At 46.1% G+C, this 18107-nt stretch overlaps 2 protein-coding genes and 1 long non-coding RNA gene across 13 annotated transcripts in view; 1 reads left to right on the plus strand and 2 right to left on the minus strand.

The window, feature by feature from the left end:
* Nucleotides 1–22: 22 nt before the first annotated feature.
* On the minus strand, nucleotides 23–6711 carry LOC148383796 (growth arrest-specific protein 7-like). 7 transcript variants are annotated; one of them, XM_088357434.1, is made up of 13 exons: nucleotides 6573–6711; nucleotides 5818–5924; nucleotides 5404–5739; nucleotides 4572–4634; nucleotides 2626–2715; nucleotides 2404–2519; nucleotides 2253–2327; nucleotides 2012–2090; nucleotides 1692–1823; nucleotides 1494–1617; nucleotides 1296–1375; nucleotides 1093–1191; nucleotides 23–919 (listed from the first exon to the last, which is right to left on the minus strand). In XM_088357434.1, exons 3-13 carry the CDS (start codon nucleotides 5419–5421, stop codon nucleotides 806–808), a joined length of 990 nt encoding a protein of 329 aa, XP_088213560.1. In that variant the 5' UTR covers nucleotides 5422–5739; nucleotides 5818–5924; nucleotides 6573–6711; the 3' UTR covers nucleotides 23–805. The 7 variants fall into 7 exon arrangements, with proteins under 7 accessions (XP_088213560.1, XP_088213553.1, XP_088213556.1 ...); XM_088357427.1 differs by having other exon boundaries at nucleotides 4572–4856; XM_088357430.1 differs by having other exon boundaries at nucleotides 4572–4856; nucleotides 5801–5924.
* Nucleotides 6712–6874: 163 nt separating this feature from the next.
* The window catches only part of LOC148383797 (uncharacterized), a 33694-nt gene continuing 22461 nt past the window's right edge, over nucleotides 6875–18107 (plus strand). For 3 of the 5 annotated variants that reach the window (XR_015853321.1, XR_015853325.1, XR_015853324.1), the window contains exons 1-2: nucleotides 6875–7019; nucleotides 7325–7443. This is a non-coding gene — a long non-coding RNA (uncharacterized LOC148383797). Of the gene's footprint in view, nucleotides 7020–7324; nucleotides 7444–8639; nucleotides 8818–18107 lie in introns of those variants that run through there. The other 2 variants (XR_015853322.1, XR_015853323.1) reach the window with 2 other exon arrangements.
* On the minus strand, nucleotides 7082–16702 carry LOC148383798 (myosin-4-like). Its single transcript, XM_088357422.1, has 39 exons — nucleotides 16499–16702; nucleotides 16189–16332; nucleotides 15951–16107; nucleotides 15849–15876; nucleotides 15661–15775; nucleotides 15503–15595; nucleotides 15371–15434; nucleotides 15196–15294; nucleotides 15017–15120; nucleotides 14805–14943; nucleotides 14609–14727; nucleotides 14376–14525; nucleotides 14135–14305; nucleotides 13760–14069; nucleotides 13612–13688; nucleotides 13447–13534; nucleotides 13260–13377; nucleotides 13064–13187; nucleotides 12860–12996; nucleotides 12523–12778; nucleotides 12193–12435; nucleotides 11940–12116; nucleotides 11727–11872; nucleotides 11562–11652; nucleotides 11104–11493; nucleotides 10901–11027; nucleotides 10716–10834; nucleotides 10419–10615; nucleotides 10167–10350; nucleotides 9920–10085; nucleotides 9727–9851; nucleotides 9346–9654; nucleotides 9073–9276; nucleotides 8863–8988; nucleotides 8574–8744; nucleotides 8375–8479; nucleotides 8203–8298; nucleotides 7915–8049; nucleotides 7082–7397 (listed from the first exon to the last, which is right to left on the minus strand). Exons 1-39 carry the CDS (start codon nucleotides 16700–16702, stop codon nucleotides 7374–7376), a joined length of 5832 nt encoding a protein of 1943 aa, XP_088213548.1. The 3' UTR covers nucleotides 7082–7373.

An 18107-nucleotide genomic window follows, 5' to 3' on the forward strand; every position in this document is an offset into this window, starting at 1 on the left:
CTTACATAACCAAGAGCACAGGTTGACTTTTTCAAGAGGAGCTTTATTTTTCTTTTTATAATTATATATTACTAATATGACGGACAGGATGCATTCCATACTGTGCTCACCAAAAACATTCCCAAAAATATGAGACGGACAGGGCACAAGGGCGGCAAACTCGGAACATCGAATACGCAACAATGAAACACCAACAAAACACGAGTGGTCATAAAGGACCACAAAATCCAAACAAAACACACAAACAAAATGTTTTGTAGACACACACAAGCACACTGCACATGCAATTACAGTTAACAACCCACAGGGGGCGCCTCCGTCCTGTCATCTGTGTACACATGGCAAAAAATAAGACAGTGGAAATGGTGGCAAACAAGGAACCCAGAAGAGACAACATGAACGCGTTTCATTTAAGTATGTGGCGAGCGCAAACTAAAATTGCTCCATTTGTTCTCCCGGGTTCTTACCAAACACTCGAGGCACAAGAGGGTTTTTCAGTGTGACGCCATCCAACTTTTTCCCGCCTCCGATGCAGTTTTTTTTTTTGTGAGCAGAGAAGAAGCATGCGTGTCCAGCAGCCATCTTTGAAAATATGAAAATATTCCACCACCAGTTCCTCTTGATATCCAAAAATAAAAGGGAATCATATCAAGGCTTTTTTCTTTTCTTTTTCTTTTTAAACGAGACACCAAAACGTTGAACAGAACTTTAGTGACGTAACTACAGCAGAAGTCGAAGAAGAAGAAGCGAGGAGGGTTCATTTGTATTAGGAACATGCTGGTTCTGGTTCTGGCTGTCCCTTGCTTCAGATGTCCAAGTCCACAGGCCTGACGTGGCCTGTCTTGTTGTCTTGGACCCAAAGCTCTCTGTCCTTGGCCGGGTCCACCTTCTGCAGCAGCTGGTCCACTGGCTCCACCGTCTGGACACAAGACGATAGTGCGGTCTCATTATTTCTCATCTACCTGTCTCGTCTCGGTCGAGGAAAGCAAAAATGTTCTCCGACAAATGTTGACAGCCAACAAGTATTCAGAAGGTAAGAGGACTTTCCTTCAGCTAAAACATGTGTCTGAGCACAAACGAGGTTGAACTCACGCCCTGGTTGAACATGTCCGTCTCGTGCCTCAGTGTGGTGTACTGCCGCAGATGTTGCTGGATCCACTCAATGCGATCCACCTCCAGTTTTTCTAGCTCCTGATTGGACGCCACCGCAACGACAACACACATATCGTCATCTCCTCTGTTTTTATTTTTATGATAGTGGAACCTGTTGAGACAGAAGTGAAATAAAAACGTACCATGCTGGTAGTGACCATCTCCTCAAACCACTTGGACTGAGCCTGGTTGTAGAGGTCCACGCAGCGCATCAGGTCATCCCCTGAAAAACACGCACACGGAGAAACACCTGAATATTTTTTTTCCTGTAATAGCCACCAGAAGACAATCAGGACAACAATGGAGCAGTGGGCGTGGCCAGGCAGCTGATGCGGTGCTACCTGCTTGTGTGGATTTCCTGCGAGCCTTCTTGATGTCTTCTTCCGTCTTGTTGCTGAGTTTGATCTCCAGCTGCTGCGTCTTGACATCCAGATCCTTCTGACGCTCAGCCAGAGCTTTACGGGCCTGAAAAACGCACCATGCAGAGTGGCCTGAAGGGGACACTGCTGCGGGAAAGGTGCTACGGCGTTTCCAAGTACCTTCTCGACACCGACGTAGCGGCTGGCGAGCTGTTTCCTGAGGTCTGCGATGTGATGGTCGTACTTCTTCAGGTCCTTCTTGAAGTTGTCAGCTCGGAACGTCAGCAGAGGCTTCTCGACCTCGGAGTGAAGCTGAACACAACAACGTCATCCTACCGGGAGGTCAAGCTTTGAATTTGAAGACAAGATGCAAATGAATACCTTCTCAATTTCATTTCATTGTTTCCTTTTTCTCATTGTGTGAACACAAAGCAGCAAAAATGTGGGGTCCTACTAAGTTAGCCCAATTACCGTAGCAGTCAATAAAAAAAAAAAATTACCTTGTTGGAGAACTTGAGGTGGACTTCTGCCTCATCATGTAGACTTTTCTTCAGCTGAGTCCAAGCCTCTCCCAAGGTCCTTCACACAACCAACAGACACTTGGTTAGCCACACCAGCTAATCACTAAATTAGGAACAACAGTCACTAATCAACGCCTTCTGGAAGGCAACATGTTTATTGTTGTGTGTGCGACTGTGCATGAATTTGAACTTCCACACACACACAAAATCCAAATGTTACCCTTCTTCCTGTGCCGCCAGAGTGCTGAGGGAAAGTTTAGACAAGTTCTTGGCATATTCCTCCTCAATCTTGATCCTGGTGTCCAAAGAGAATATCCTCCTCAGTCTTCAGAAATGAATTTTGAGGTGTAAGTGTGAGACGGCATTTGAACCTCTCGTGGACAAACTCGGCCATCTCCTTCTGCATCTGTTTGCCCTTCAGTTGCTTCTGCAGCAGAACCTCGAAGCCGCCCACCGACGTGGCCCCCTGGGGGTCCTTTTTGTCCGTCTGCAAGACAGGAAGTCTGGCTCATACACCTTCCGAATCTGCTCGAATGTAGCGGAAAATTCTACAGTGTGTACCATCCATCAGTTTACAATAAACCACAACTGACCCAGAAGTAATCGCAGTAGCTCCATTCGTTGGGTTTGAGCAGTTGCTGCTCGGGTCCTTCGCCGGGAAGCGGGAACGTCACGCCGTTGATCTACGGAACCAAATAAACACGGAAATCAAGAGCGGGAAGAAGGAAAGTGTAAAAGACGTTTGTGAGGTAAAGCGGTCGTGCGGAGGAGGAAAAAGGTCAGGAGAAAAGCTCTGTTGCCACGGCAACGTGGAAGCCTTCAGGGAGGATGGGGGAAGGGGGGGGACTAACGCGGTCAGTGTGGTCCGTGTCAAGACTCCAGCGTGCGTCTCTAATTAGTTTCACGCTTAAAATTATGTAACACACACACATATACACTTTATGTGCAATTATGTAACACACAAAAACACACACACACACACACACACACACAAAGTGGTGATTCCCTCTCAACTGTCACCACAGATAAGAGCATACGGACACACTCATAATCATGGCAAGTGACAGCGTGCTTGACAGAGTGGGCACTGGTTTAGCACATCCGCTTCACTCTTTTGAGGTTCAGGGTTCGAATCCGGCAGTCCAACTGCCTTGCGGGAAAAATTTTTGGTCTGTGATGAATGCGAGCCCATGTAAGAAGCAACGTGACAATGTGAGGCTTAATCAGTATTGTTTCACTCTGACCAACATCAAGCCTCCATCCCATAATGTCCCAGTGGACCACAAGCAGATGACTAACACAACCCGCTTACATAATCGCACGCACGCGCGTTCGCGCGCACGCTCGCAATTGGCTTCGGGACACGTCGCAAAAAAGTGGCCGATTTAGCAGGCGTCACTTTGTTAATTTTCCGCCTGGTAGATCAAAGTGACAGTTTCCATGACAACGGTTTCCATGCAGACGCCCGCCATCCGACAGGTTTATCGCACCGCAACGCCGCTTGGCAACATGCGACGCTATTGTAGTACGGGACTGGCTGATGGCGATACGGGCATGTAGGATGATATGATCTGCTGGCATGTTCAATTTGGCTGTTGCTAGGCAACACGTGACTTGCCCTCTCAACGCACCCCCCACCCCCAGAAAACTATCTGTTGCCTCCGCTTTTGGTGCCAGGTCCAGACAAAATGGTTTCCAGAACCAGGGTCCAAGTGATCCCCCCCCCCAGCCAAACAAGTCGCTGTGAAGGTGAAAGCAAGGTTAGGGCTCAATCTCGTATCTGAGGGTCAACCATGCGTGCGTGTGCGTGTGTATCTCCATGGCAACGAAGTGTGCGTGAGTGTAACGTGAGGCGCACAAAAACACCTGACGTCACAATGACGAATGACTTGCGTGTGTGTTTGTGTGTGTGCGTGTGTGCTTGTGTGTGTAAAGCTGTTTCTGCAGCGATTCTCTCGCTATCAGTATCTGGCTTTACAGATTTATCATTCGCTATCCAACTTTAGATCCATGTACTAGTCGATTCTGTTTTCTCACAAGTAGAACAATTTTAGGTCTGCTTCTAGTTGGGTAAAACTGCACTTGTTGACATGTTACAGCTAGTAGCTGCTACTATTGAACTAGTAAATTTTCTAAAAATCACTCATAGCACATAGTTGTCAACTAAAGCACACCTGTAAAAAAAAAAAAAAAAAAAAAAGATGTCAGCCTGTTGTCAGCCTGAGCTTCCGTTGCCATGGAAACTGGACCTGGCTCCATCTCGTCGTTCTCACGATGGCCGCGGGTCACAAAACCTGCGTTCCCACCCCCCTCATGGCTCCACGCATCATTAACAGACATAATGAAAACAGCTACGAACGTGACGGCTTTCGAGAACAGCATTAGAACAAGACCAAGACAGAGCCCACGTCGTCTTCTGTGTGTGCAGCACGGTCACGATGACCATAGAAAAGAAATCGATGGATGGATTGTTGACACACGAGAAGTCAAACACACACAGATTGCACGGAGACTGTAGATGGATGAGGAAGTGGCTTACCGTGGTCTTGGTCTCCTTCACCTCGTGGACTCGCCTCCTGGCGGGTGACACGGATCCGGGTGGCTGAGGGGCGAGACACGATGGGTCGTCAAAACTCTCCTCAGTGTCAAAGCTGCCCTCCATGCTGCTCCCTCGCACCTACTCCCTTCAGTCGCCAGGCTGGGATGCGAGTGGAGAGGAAAGGGGTGGTGGGTGGGGGGGGCAGATGGCGTTGTGAAGGTAAGAGGGAGAGGGTCGGGGTGGGGGGAGGTGGCAGCAAGTGTAGCCTCAGGTTACTCGGCTGCCCTGTGAGGTTGAAGGCGGTGAGAAGAAGGGGGGCAGTGGGGGGGAGGCGCAGACTGTAAGAATCAGCGAGAAGCCGCCTCACCTCGCCTCACGACGACGTGTGATAGGAAGGGAAAACGAGAAGCAGGAGGAGGAATGGGGGGGGATGAAGGGAGCAAGGGAGGGAGGAGGAGCGCTTATTTACACCCCCCTCCCCAGAGAGAGGCGGTGGGGGCTCTGATGCATGATGGTCTTTAAAAGCCTCATTACAACAACAGGCAGACGGGGGGCGCTGAGCGAGTGAGAGGAGGCAGCCAATGAGAGACGGCCTCCGCTGGGAAAGGTGACCAAGAAGAACTGAGGGCAAGCAAAATTCGGGGAAACACGAGCAATCCACTACATATTGGTTTATATTGTGAGACGGACATTTTTGGAGCAATGTTGGAAGCCAAATATTATACAGTGGTAGTTACTTTAGAATATAAGTAAAAAGTCATCACAACATGCTCGCCCGCCCTCGCACCTTCCTCCCAGCAAGCACCCTGACGGAGGTCCCGCACAAGCTCACCTTGGCGGCACACATCATGGCAGCACTCAAGGCGGCGGGTGAAGACCAAGACGTCCGGAAACTCTCAGACGTCAGGTGTCATGAAAAGTCCACGGCCCGTATGGGCCAACATGGGCGAATGTTGTCTGACCCATTTGGTTCACGTGGTTGGGCACGACAGCTGTCGCATTGGCATCGGCTGACGGACGCCGGCCGTGCGGCCGTGCTGCTGCTGGGCGGTGCCTCCATGTGTACTTGAGCTCATTCTGCTGAGACTCTTGGTCCACCATGGTGAGAAAGTAATCACGGTCATCACGGCTACGATCAAGTTGTGGTAACCCGTACCTGGGAAAAGTTCTTAAAATAACAGGAAAGTCATCAGTGTCAAAATGTTACTAAATCATTTTTAAGTATTCACCGTGCGTGGAGCACAACCGTGACTTGACTGGAGCAGCATCATCACTCAGACGTTACTTCCCTCCTTCTTCCTTGCCACCGCTGATTTATGAACTGTCCGCTCACTACGAATCACATCAGCACATCTGCCGCCAACCACAAGAATTATAGAAGAAAATATGTGCTGCTCTGAGATAACATTGAAAAATTTACTGACCAGTGAAACTGGCCCGGTTGAAACAAGATTAGCTGCCTTAATCACTTAATTCCTGCACCCCTGATTCAGCGAGTTAAATAATTATTCATCACCATCAACTAGAAATGCTGCTGGGATGTCAGATTTCAGTGAGGTTATGTCACAATCATACAGGTGCTTAGTTTGATGCTAGTTTGAATGGTTCCAATTCCTTGCACCGTGGCTTTAAACACAATTCTTTTATTCAGTAATGGATGTATGTTGCCCTAACTGCAATAAAGTCAACGTTGAAAATAACAATTTGCCTCTTGTTTCCCTGCAACTTAAACTGCAATCTGTTAAAAATATTTATTATTAGTGTAGTTGTAGCAAGGGGGACAACAACAAATGTTTTTCAATGTTTATTTTTCTGAACATGTAATAAAAGCAACTACATGGAGGCACAAATAGAGATAATAAATGTGAATCTGACGTGATCATTAAATGATTGCACGAAAATGAATGCTAAGGGAAGCCTAGCTTGTGTAGCAATTTAGCATCATCTGTCAGCAATGTCCATGAAATCTGTGTGAAGTTTAGATTAGACATAGTAACTAACCTTGTTCATTTGGGAATTGAACACCAGTCAGTGTTAGGTCCAGTCGTCTGGGAATATTATCATTATTGTTATTATTTTAATATATATTTTGTGTTGAAATAGACACTATCGTTGCTTCCATGGGGAACGTGGAAACAATTAGCCAATCAGATGTCAGCACTTTGTTGCCAGGTTTTAAACAAAATTTCCCCCAACAAATTGATTATTTGACCAATCAGATTCGGAGTGAATGACATCGTTTCACGGGTCTGTGACGTATCCATTTATGCGTCCCCTGATTGGATAAATAAAGTGATGGACGGTCAGTGGCTATTAGCTAACTCCAATACGGTTTACTAGCTCATCATTAGCACCGCGGCTAATAAAAACTCATTGTTGAAACATAGAGACACGGCGGGCTCTTGAAACAATAATAAAAGAGAACGATTCAAAGAAACAGCAGATTTGGTGAGTATTAAATGTAATGCCGTTTTTTTTTAGTTGATGCTGTTGCTTCGTGCGTGTGTGTGTGTGTGCGTGCGTGTGTGTGTGCGCGTGTGTGTACGTGTGCGCGTGTGTGTGTCTGTGCGCGTGCGCGTGTGTGTACGTGTGTGTGTGGGGGGGACTTCGTGTGTGTGCGCGCGTGTTAAATATGTGACATTATTTGTTTAATTTATTATATATATTATTACTTTTGTTTTGATTCATGTTTTTTTACTATCTAATATCTATTTTGAAGACACAATTAACTGACTAAGCATGCAATGATTAAGATGTGATGAAATGGCAGCGGCTGTAGTGAGCATCTGGGTCCACATTCTGCTACTCTCCTTGTCCCTCGGGTGCCTGAAACAACAAGCAGAACTGTTAATCAAGCTTACTGTGGTGGAAGGTAAGTAAGAAAGTCCTTCTCTGCTGCCCTAAAACACATCTAGAAGCTACAACCGACATTTGGAGCCAAGATTCTGAGATCTGTTCCACAAAATATTTTTAATTGATCATAGACAGTCAAATAACTTGCCTTTGTAACGTTTGTCTTGGCTTCACTGCTTTCAGCGTGTGTATGTATATTTTGTGTATGTTTTTGTGGAACTATGTTGAAGTGAGGGCAGAGCTTCATTTAGCCAAGCCAAATGTCTAATAGAAGAAATTGTTACAGCCAATTAGAAATCATTAGAAGTAGAAAATCAAGCCTGCACCGACCGCTACATATTTATTCCTTTTATAATCAGAATATGAATATGATTTTTAAATGTTTTTATTAGATATATATTTATTCTGAACTGACTTGAATGGTATACTGTACATTGCACAGCTTTTGTAATGACCTTGATACTTAATACGCAGCAAACATGTCTGCTACCTTTGGCCCGATGTCACGGGTCTTGGCTCGCATCTTGTTGGCAAGTGATTCGGCCACGTCAGCTCGCTCTTCGGCCTCTTCCAGCTCATGCTGAGACTTCCTGAACCTGGCCATGTGCATGTTGGCCTGCTCCTCCTGGTGAATGAATATAAGACAAAAGAGTTGATGCACAGTAGTGAAGTAATAACTTGACGAATGAGAAGTACATCAAAATGCCATTAACCTGTTACAGCCCCCTTCTAAATAGTTACATATGTGTGGATTTTTAAAAGTTTGTGGTTTACTCACAGCTTCTTCAGCGTGACGTTTGTAGGCTTTCATTTTGATTTGCAGCTTGTCCACCAGGTCCTGCAATCGGATGTTGGTTTTCTTGTCTTCATCAACCTAGTAGAGACAAAATATCATTCAGCAAAAAACCTTCTATGAGCAGAATATAGTCAAAGGATGAGTCAGGGTTTACCTGGTAGCTTAGCTCTTTGACCTTCCTCTCGTATTTGCGGACTCCCTTGATGGACTCACTCGAGCGCTTTTGCTCAGCTTCCAGTTCGGTCTCCAGTTCACGAACCTATTTAGGAACATTTAGTGCAGACAAGTCAGCAAAAGTTTGAGGTAAAAAAAAAAAAGTCTTGGATGATATACTAGTATACACATGGTCGTACCCTGGCCTCCAGCTTCTGCATCTGTTTCTTTCCGCCCTTCATGGCTAAGTTCTCTGCCTCATCCAGGCGGTGCTGCAGGTCTTTGACCGTCACCTCCAGGTTCTTCTTCATCCTCTCCAGGTGAGCACTGGTGTCTTGTTCCTTCCTTAACTCCTCAGCCATCATGGCGGCCTGCAAGGACCACAGCAGCATGATTCCAATTTCAAGTATGAAGCCCAACAGCATCCTTGGGAGACCAACTTAGCCATGTGCTTGTTTTAGTTTGTGAATAAATCATTTGTTGACTTACATCAGTGATGGCTTTCTTGGCCTTCTCCTCTGCATTCCTGGCCTCCTGACTTGCTTCCTCTATTTCACCGTGAAGCTGGGTAACATCCGTCTCCAGCTTCTTCTTGGTGTTCAAGAGACTGGTGTTCTGTCAAAGCCAACCCAGACGCTGGTGGTTAAAATACACGTAGGAGACTACATTTGGGTGGTCAAACCTTGTGATGAAAAACACCTGGGAATGAAGAAGTACTGCACGCTCGCTGGCATCGATAAGTTCCTGTTCCGCCAATTTGCGACTCCGCTCTGTTTGCTCCACGACTGCTCGAAGCTCCTCGATCTCAGCCTGCAACAAGCCGGTCCTGCGCTCCATCATGGCCACTTGCTCCTTCATGTCGTCGTGACTTCGAAGGGAGTCGTCCAAGTGGATTTGGGCTTCCTGAGAACACAATGGAGTTTTGGGTTTTTGGTTCCTCAGCCAAGATCTAGGCCAGGAAAATGATCAAACCTTCAGTTGCGCTTGCACGTTCCTCAACTGTTTCATCACTTCAGCGGCCTGTCTGTTAGCATGGCCCAGTTGGATCTCCATCTCATTCAGGTCTCCGTCCATTTTCTTCTTAACTCTCAGGGCATCATTTCTGCTACGGACCTCGGCGTCCAGAGTGGCCTGCATAGATTCTATCACTCGTTGATTGTTCTTCCTCAGCTGGTCAATCTCTTCATCTTTCTCCGCCACTTTACGGTCTACATCGGCTTTGACTTGGTTGAGCTCCATTTGGATACAGAGGATCTTGGATTCCTCTTGTTCCAGGGAGGCCTGAACAAGTGAACATTGTCTAAATAGTTAGTCTTCTTTCAAACGTTTGATGGCATAGTGTATGATGCTCACCTCAGCTTCTTCCAGCGCAGTTTGCATGTCATATTTTTCGGTTTCAACATTCTTCCTGAATTTCTCCAATTCATGGATCGTCTTCCCGCTTTCTCCTAGCTGTTCGGTCAGATCCGTGATCTCCTCTGAGTTTAGACAGAAGACATGTTTTATTAAATTTTCTCAGAAGTTGACTCGTAACTCTTGAACTTACGATGCAGGTTCTTGTTTTCCCTCTTCATTGTCTCCAGGTGATCAAGGGCCTCCTCGTACGAGTTCTTCAGTTTGAAGAGCTCCGTGCTCAATGATCGTGATTCCTTCTGAGCGCCTTCCAGCTCGGCCAGAGACTCTTCATACTTCTGCTTCCACTCTGCTAGAATCTGATCTCAACAAAACATGATTGTCCTCTTCATTCATGACAGGAAGTCTAGAAATTGACCTCCATCTTATGATCCACATACCTTGTCAAAGTTTCTCTGCTTCTTGTCCAGTGCTGCTGCTACGCTGTTGGACCTTTCCACGTCCACCATGAGATCCTCCATTTCATTGTGAAGTCGCTGTTTAGTTTTCTCCAGCGAGGCACACTTTGAGTTCACAGCCTCAATTTGTTCCTCTGCCTCTTGGAGACGTTGGGCCAGCTTTTTCCTGCGGCAGATAATAACAGTGCCAAAACTCAGTGAGGTGAATCATTCCAAGCTTGAGCCTGAGCTTACTTAGCCTCTTCCAGCTCTTCAGTGCGTTGGATGGCATCTGTCTCATATTTGTTTCTCCAAAGAGCAACCTCGGTGTTAGCTTTGGACAAAACACGCTGCAGCTCTGCCTTGGCTTCCTGCTCCTCTTCGTATTGTTCGCGAAGGAGGTCGGAGTCATGACGAGATGATTGGAGGCTGTGTGCCAGAGCGTTCTTGGCCTGTGGGGGTATAGAAATGTTCGTATCCTGGGATCGATCTTTTTAAAACATAATCAATTGGTCAAATTATTAGTATATAAGTGTCAGCAGCTTTTATGACCTTTGTTTCCTCCTCCATGAGTCTTTTGAGCTCATCAATTTGTGAGGTGAAACCCTGCTTTGCTCTGGTCAGCTGGGATACGATGCTCTCTCGCTCTTCCAGTTGTCGGGATAACTCGGCTATAAGACGAAGATTTTGACTTAGTTTGACTTAGTCCATACGGCTGCTGAATGGAGTTCATTTACCATTTTCAGTTTGAAAACGGGCCTTCTGATTGCTGAGATCTGCAATGTTCCGACTGTTTTCATCATTTTTGGTCTTAAACTCCACTAGCTGGTCCTCCAGAGAGCGGCAGGTCTTTTCAAGGTTGACCTGTTCAAGTGCAATTATCAACACATGAAGATATGAGACGCGGTCTCTGGATTCTGAGACCTCCTACGGCACTAACCTTAGTTTTTGCCACCGATTCCATGTTGGTGGCTACATCGTCTATCTCCATCTTAAGCTCACTTTTCTCCTTCTCAAGTTTCTGCTTGATTCTCTGCAGGTTGTCGATCTGCTCTCCAAGCTCAGCCATGCTGTCCGCATGCTTCTTGCGCAAGGCGGCAGAAGTGGCCTCGTGATGCAGTGTGGCCTCCTCCAGGTCACGCCTGATTTTCAGGAACTCAGCCTCACGCTTCTTATTCATCTCAATCTGAGAGGCAGTGGCTCCTCCAGCCTCCTCCAGCCTCTCGCTGACTTCCTCGATCTCCCGGGACAGATCGGACCTCTGCTTCTCTACCTTGGCCCTCATGGATCGCTCAGCTTCCACTTCTTCCTCCAGTTCTTCAATTCGAGCCTTGAAACAGAAAGCGATGGATCAAGTCACTGTCAGTATGGTTCATGTGTTAATCAAAGCGTCTTTACATGAAGCTCCTTCAGCTTCTTCTGAAGCTGGTTGTTGATCGTTTGCTCATCTGCAATCTTGCTAACCAGCTGGTTGGTTTCAAACTCCTTCCTGTGGTGATGAGAAAATAAATGTCATATTTCAGGTGCAACCTCTCCCCTTGACCCCTGCCTATGTCGACCTACTTCTTCAGCCTCTCCTCAGACTGCTGTTTGTCATTTTCCGCATCCATCAGGGATTCTTGTGTAAGTTTTAAGTCTCCCTCCAGCTTACGCTTTGCCCTTTCCAGGTCCATGCGGGTCTTCTTTTCTTGCTCAAGGGTACCTTCAAGCTGAAGAGCAGTCCGATGGATTAGCCTGGCTTGTTTGAGAGCACTTGAACATTCAGTCGCAACTCACGTCATCCACTTGCTGCTCCAGCTTTGACTTGGCCTTTGTCAACGAGTTGACTTTGTCTTCCTCGGCCTGAAGGTCGTCCATGGTCTGCTGGTGGGCTTCTTGAAGGGCCTTCTTCTCTTTGCTCAGTTTGCTGATGCTTTCTTCCAGGCCCGCCAGCTCCTCTACCAGATTTTTAACCTTCAAAATGAATCACTTTCAAGTTTTGTTCTGAGCATAGTTGAAATAACCTCATCATGCAGTCGAATGCCCAAACCTTGTTTTCAGTGGCGTGTTTCTCTTTCTCCACTTTAGCCAAAGTGATCTCAAGGTCATCAATGTCCTTCTTAAGCTCGGAACATTCATCCTCAAGTTTTCTCTTCTTGGTGGTTAATTCTGAGTTTATTTCCTCCTCATCCTCCATCCTCTCTGTCACTTCTTTGAGTTTGGCCTCCAGCTGGATTTTGCTTTTGATCAAACCCTCGCATCGTTCTTCTGCGTCAGAGAGGGTCTCAGCGTCCTGAGGAGGGAAGTCAATAAAAGGCAAAAACGTTCCTTTTTTTTTGTTTTTTATCTTTTATCAGAATGGAGGTAAAGCAAAACTCACAGATTGCACTTGAAGTTGAAGGTCATTCTTCTCCTGCAGCAGAGAAACCATTTTCTCCTCCATCTCCTTCCTCTTGGACTCTGATTTAACCAGATCCTCCTTGCATTTGATGAAATCTTCTTTCATGGTAGCCATCTCCTTTTCTGTCTCTGCGCTCTTGAGCAGAGGCTTTATCTTGAAGAAAAGCTTCATCCATGGCCAGTGTTTGACATTCATGAAGGAGCGCAGGTTGTATTGTAGAATCCACACACAATCTCTGTCAGATATGCACATCACATAGGTTCGTCTGTGCAGAAATCATTTCATTGTCAGATTGAAAAGGGATTGATCACCATACTTTTGGGCAATTAAGTTGATATATTCCTTCCTCATGAGATAACCTCGACAGACAGCTTGCGTCTGCGTCACAAGAGATGCAAGTTTTTCATCTCGCAGCTCCTCCAGGGTTCCCAGTAGACCAGCTTTGAAAAAGACCTGGAAATATCATTGGTTAGAACCAGTTCATGTTAGAAAACGTCAGCCCAACATGCGGGACTCTTACCTTGGTAGTGCCAAAGCGGTACTGAGTGTGATCAACGTCGATGGAACCCAGAAGCTTCTCAGAAGCTTTCTTGCCATCGATGAACTGTCCCTCAGGAATGGCGCTGGCGTTCAAGATGCGGTATCTGCTCATTTTGGATGAAGACCATTACAATCTGCAGTGATTTAACATAACATGATTTTATCACTTGAATGACCTCTGCTTGAAATCAGCATAGAGAATCCTGCTGGGAAATCCCTTCGTGCAGATGCGGATCCCCTCTAGCACACCGTTGCAGCGTAGCTGATGGATTACCAATTGATTGTCCATGATACCTGCAGGAAATAATTGTTAAACTAATGATTTAATCTTTTATTTTATTTTAATCTTAAATTCAATGGTACCTGGTGTTTTAACCTCATTGGGAATCAGACAACGCACAAAGTGAGGGTGGGTGCTCCTCAAGTTAGTCATCAGTTTTCCGAGATTTTCCTGAAAAATAGTTGGGTACACATGCTCTTGTGGTGGATGGTCCAAGTCACGTATATGCAAACATAAATTCTTGGTACCCTGAAAACTGCAGACACCGTCTGGAAGGAGCCTCCCTTTTTCTTTCCCCCTTTTTTCCCACCTTTGTCACCAGACTCTACGAGACAGAAACAAAGTGTTTTAAGGACACTCAGCTGAAACATGGAGGTCGCTGAACACATTTTGTACCTGCTTCAGCCCCGCCAAAGCTGGCATAGAGGAAAGACAGCAGTTTCAAAGAGGACTTCTGGTAGAGCTGCACCACAGATTCATTCAGCGGGTCCTTGTTCTTCTCCAGCCAGCCGCTAATGTTGTAGTCCACAGTTCCGGCGTAGTGAACCAGGGAGAAGTGAGCCTCTGGTTTTCCTTTGACTACTTTGGGCTTTTGGAAAGCATTATTTTTCCCAAGATGTTGGTCATAGAGTTTGTTCTTGAAGGAAGTGTCTGATGCCTTGGGGAACATACACTCCTCTTCAAGGATGGAGAAGATGCCCATCGGCTGGGGATTTAAGAAGGAATTGGAATGCTGCTTGATAGTTAACATTTTGTTGACGTGTTTCTAACCTTTTCAATGAGCTCAATGCAGGCGGCTAGGTCCATGCCAAAGTCGATGAACTCCCAGTCGATGCCTTCTTTCTTGTACTCTTCTTGCTCCAGCACAAACATGTGGTGGTTAAAGAACTGCTGCAACTTCTCGTTGGTGAAGTTGATGCACAGCTGCTCCATGCTGTTGTACTATAGGAGGAGGTGAACTTGAGCATTCGAGTCCCAATATTAACAGACCAAAATGAGTGTCCCAACTCACGTCGAAGATTTCAAATCCCGCAATGTCCAACACGCCAATGAAGAACTGCCGTGGCTGCTTGGTGTCCAACATCTCATTGATGCGTATCACCATCCAGAAGAACATTTTCTCATAGACGGACTTGGCCAGGGCGCCAACTGAATTGGCCACCTTGAGTAAGAATAGTTTATTTCAGTACGATTTTTGTTCTCAATCAAATCAAGTGCATTCGGATGACTTGGTTGTTGAGGTACCTGGGGCACGGTCTGGCCCTTGGTGACGTACTCGTTCCCCACTTTGACACGGGGGTAGCAGAGGCCTTTCAGCAGGTCGGCGGAATTCAGCCCCATGAGGAAGGCCACTTTGTCAGCCACTGAATGACAAAGCAACAAACAGCAATTGTGTCTGTCTGTGTCTTTCACTGTCAACGCAAAGAACTTGCAGCCTCACCCTCAGTGCCATCGGGCTCCGCCTGTTCCTCTCGCTGCTTTTGCTTGAACTTCATGTTTCCATAATGCATCACAGCACCAGTCAATTTGTAGATGGACATTTTCTCTTCATTGGTAAAGCCCAGGATGTCAATGGCGGTCTATTGGATCAAAAGGGAATTCAGAGTGGTTGGTTGAGAGACATCTGTATACCATTGAATAAAGCTAGCTCACATCTGTCGCCATGAGCTCTTCTTTGTCATCAATGCTGGCCACAGTGATCTGCCCCTGACTGATCATGGGGAAGTCGTATGGGTTTGTACTTATGAGCAACATTTCTTCAGAGAGAAAAGAAGATTGTTACATTTCTTGAAATATCCTTAATCTTCCTCATCACACTCATCATCATTTACCAATCAGCTCTGCTTTGTGTCCAGTCATTATCTGGTAGAAGATGTGGTAGCTTCTTTCGTCCGACAACTGGAACGTGACTCTTGACTTCTCCAGCAAATCTGGACCATAGAACAACATATGGTATCTGGTAACTCATTATGGAATGGATGCTTCTCTCTGGAAAGATAACCTTACATGTTTCAATGTCAGCTGAAGCCAGTTTCCCTGTCGTTCCAAAGTGAATTCTGATGAATTTACCCTGAAAAATTGAAAAGATTCTCACATAGGAACAAAGACCAACAAAATACTAATACATGTTGCACTTACAAAACGTGAAGAGTTGTCATTCCTCACAGTCTTGGCGTTCCCAAATGCCTCCAGCAAAGGGTTCGCTGAGATGATTTGATCCTCCAGAGTTCCCTAGTATACACAAGAATGAAATCCTTAACGTTCCTACTTGGCAATGGAGAGTTTCAATCTCGTACCTGAATCTTTCCAGATGTCTGTTCCTTCTTATCGCTGCCGCCAGACACTGCGATTGTCGCAAAGTACTGGATGACACGCTTGGTGTTGACAGTCTTGCCTGCACCAGATTCTCCACTGTGGAAACACAGTGACACTTTCACGCACAGATCCTCAAGAGCTCAAATTGGAGTTCATGCAAGTGACTCACGTGATCAGCACAGACTGGTTTTCACGATCTGGCAGGACACGAGACAGTTTCATTTAGTACACAAAGCTTATAGTTGTGTGAAAAAGTATCCTGAACATTCACCTGTGAGCATGTTCTGATAAGCGTTATCAGACACCGAAAAGATGTGAGGAGGAGCCTCCATGCGCTTCTTGCCCCTGTAGGCCGACACCACTTGCGGGTCATACACCGGCAGCCACTTGTACGGATTCACAGTCACGCAGAAGAGTCCGGAATACGTCTGAGCAGGGTCACAAATGTGTCAATTTTGAGGTAAAAGCTGAAAACCCCACAAAGGCCTCAGACTTGGCTTCAAACTCACGTAGATCATCCACGCCGCATAACGATCTTTGAGGTTAAACAGCACAGACGGCTCATTGAGGTGCGTCATCATGGCCATATCCTCGATCTTGTCGTACTTTGGCGGATTCATGGGGTGGCAATCTTCTTCTTTGACTGTTACAGTCTACAGTGGGCAAAATACAATGACACTACTGCAAAAAGTTCTTGATATTGCGCTAACCCAAAATTGTTAAAGGGGAACCTTATGTTCAACATGTCACTTTTAAATTACTTTTGCACAACTTCCAGAAGGAAACTTCTTAACACATACGTATGTCTCTTCTCATCACCTCATTTGCTTCCGTCTTCACTGTGGCTTTGCCACCTTCTTTCTTCTGGACCACACCTCGGATGTACAGTTCCTTGGGATCTGGTACAAAGCAGGCAGCCCTGGCATCAAACGGCCGGTTCTGTGCCTCGATGCGCTCCTTCTCAGGTTTGCGCAGAAAGATGGAGGCCGGCCCATACTGGGCCATCTCGGCATCGCTGCTCATGGTGACCCCTGCAGAGAAGACATCAGAGTATCAAAGCACACCACAACATGGAACATTAAAGATTTTGGATCGCTTTCATACCTGGTGGATTCCCCCCACCAAGGTTTCTAATCAACTCACCTACGTGTCGGAGAGACGCAGTCTGCTGTGCTTTGGGTCAACGGTCTGACTGAGAAGCTTCAGCGTGAGTCAACGAGTGGACAGCAGGAGCTTTCTTTTATCAGCATCATTTGCTTCACACGCAAAGCAGACATTCCAAACTTGGCAATGTGACTTTTCTAATGTCAATCCTGCCGCATTACCAATCTTAGCCATCTTAAAATGGCTCTTCCGGGATCTTAGCAGCAAGACATCTTTGGCGACAGGTGATGATCTTTCAGCTCTATTTTTATGTCCACTCATCGCTGCCGTGAGCTACTTCATTGACATCGTGGCTTAAACATACTCTGATATCAAATTATGTTCCCCATTGAAATACTTTCCAGCCACCCGACCAACAACATTTTTGGGTTTACAGGTTTTATTTTGTGGAATTAGTTTTGGGAGAAGACATCAGTGTGGTGTGACCACTACTGGAAGCTTAGGCCTCTAAATCCAAGAAAGCTGTCTTGAAGGAGATGAAGCAGGTGGTTCTTGAGTCCGAGGTAAAAACCAAGGTCAGGGGCTTTCTGACACCCCAGGGGGCCCTAGGCAAAAAGATGATGGAGGCATCCCTACCACATAAAAAAAACTGGTCAATAGATAGGTAAAGATATCCTGTAATAAACATTGTCACTGCTTGTTTTTTTTTTTTTTTGCTTTGAGTTGCGAGACAAATTTTAAGAATGAAAGAGCTTCAGTTGGGAAACCATCACCGATGCACTGTTAAACTGCAAAGTTTAGCTGTTTACTTGAAAAATGGACCCCCCTGTCATTATTAAAAAATAAACTAAAATAACAAAAGAACAACTCTGGCCCAAGGTTAGAGGCCCAACTTGTTTCCAAGTTAGAGGGCGACGGCAACACATGCGGGCTGCATTTAGCTGGGGAGAGTGTGGGAAACCTAAGGAGGTGCAGACTGCAAGTGGGAACACCAGCGATGGCCCCTGAATTTGGTTCCTGGTACTTCACTGGGAACTTCTTTGCATTAATCCAAGTCATAACCTCTCTACCGTCTGACCAACCAATCAAAACACAGCAAAACAACAATGACATTGAAGGCCAGCACTCTCACTCTATCCTACATGTACTGATAGCAGTGCATCACAAGTGGACCAACATCTTTATGTCCATATGTCTGCTCATGGGATGACCAATCCAGTCAGCCTGCTCTTGATCTTGGCCAATGGACGCCAGCAAGCGTGCTGACAGATTGGCGGATGGCGTCTGTCCTCTACTTGTCCATGTTGGACGTGTCCAACCTTCA

This window comes from Syngnathus floridae, chromosome 17, assembly GCF_059516105.1.
Source record: "Syngnathus floridae isolate MCC-2025c chromosome 17, RoL_Sflo_1.0, whole genome shotgun sequence".
In the NCBI taxonomy this organism is placed as follows: Eukaryota; Metazoa; Chordata; class Actinopteri; order Syngnathiformes; family Syngnathidae; genus Syngnathus; species Syngnathus floridae.

Bases quoted from the DNA above. Each gene is read 5' to 3' on its own strand.
- LOC148383796 (XM_088357427.1), bottom strand. From the start codon at position 4,694: ATGGAGGGCAGCTTTGACACTGAGGAGAGTTTTGACGACCCATCGTGT. The intron at 2,520-2,625 runs GTCAGTTGTGGT...CCTGTCTTGCAG, and splicing joins GCTACTGCGATTACTTCTGG to ACGGACAAAAAGGACCCCCA. The intron at 920-1,092 runs GTGAGTTCAACC...TCTTGTGTCCAG, and splicing joins CGGACATGTTCAACCAGGGC to ACGGTGGAGCCAGTGGACCA.
- LOC148383798 (XM_088357422.1), bottom strand. From the start codon at position 16,702: ATGAGCAGCGATGCCGAGATGGCCCAGTATGGGCCGGCCTCCATCTTT. The intron at 14,526-14,608 runs GTACCTCAACAA...TTCTTACTCAAG, and splicing joins AGGGCCAGACCGTGCCCCAG to GTGGCCAATTCAGTTGGCGC. The intron at 14,070-14,134 runs GTTAGAAACACG...TTAAATCCCCAG, and splicing joins GCATTGAGCTCATTGAAAAG to CCGATGGGCATCTTCTCCAT.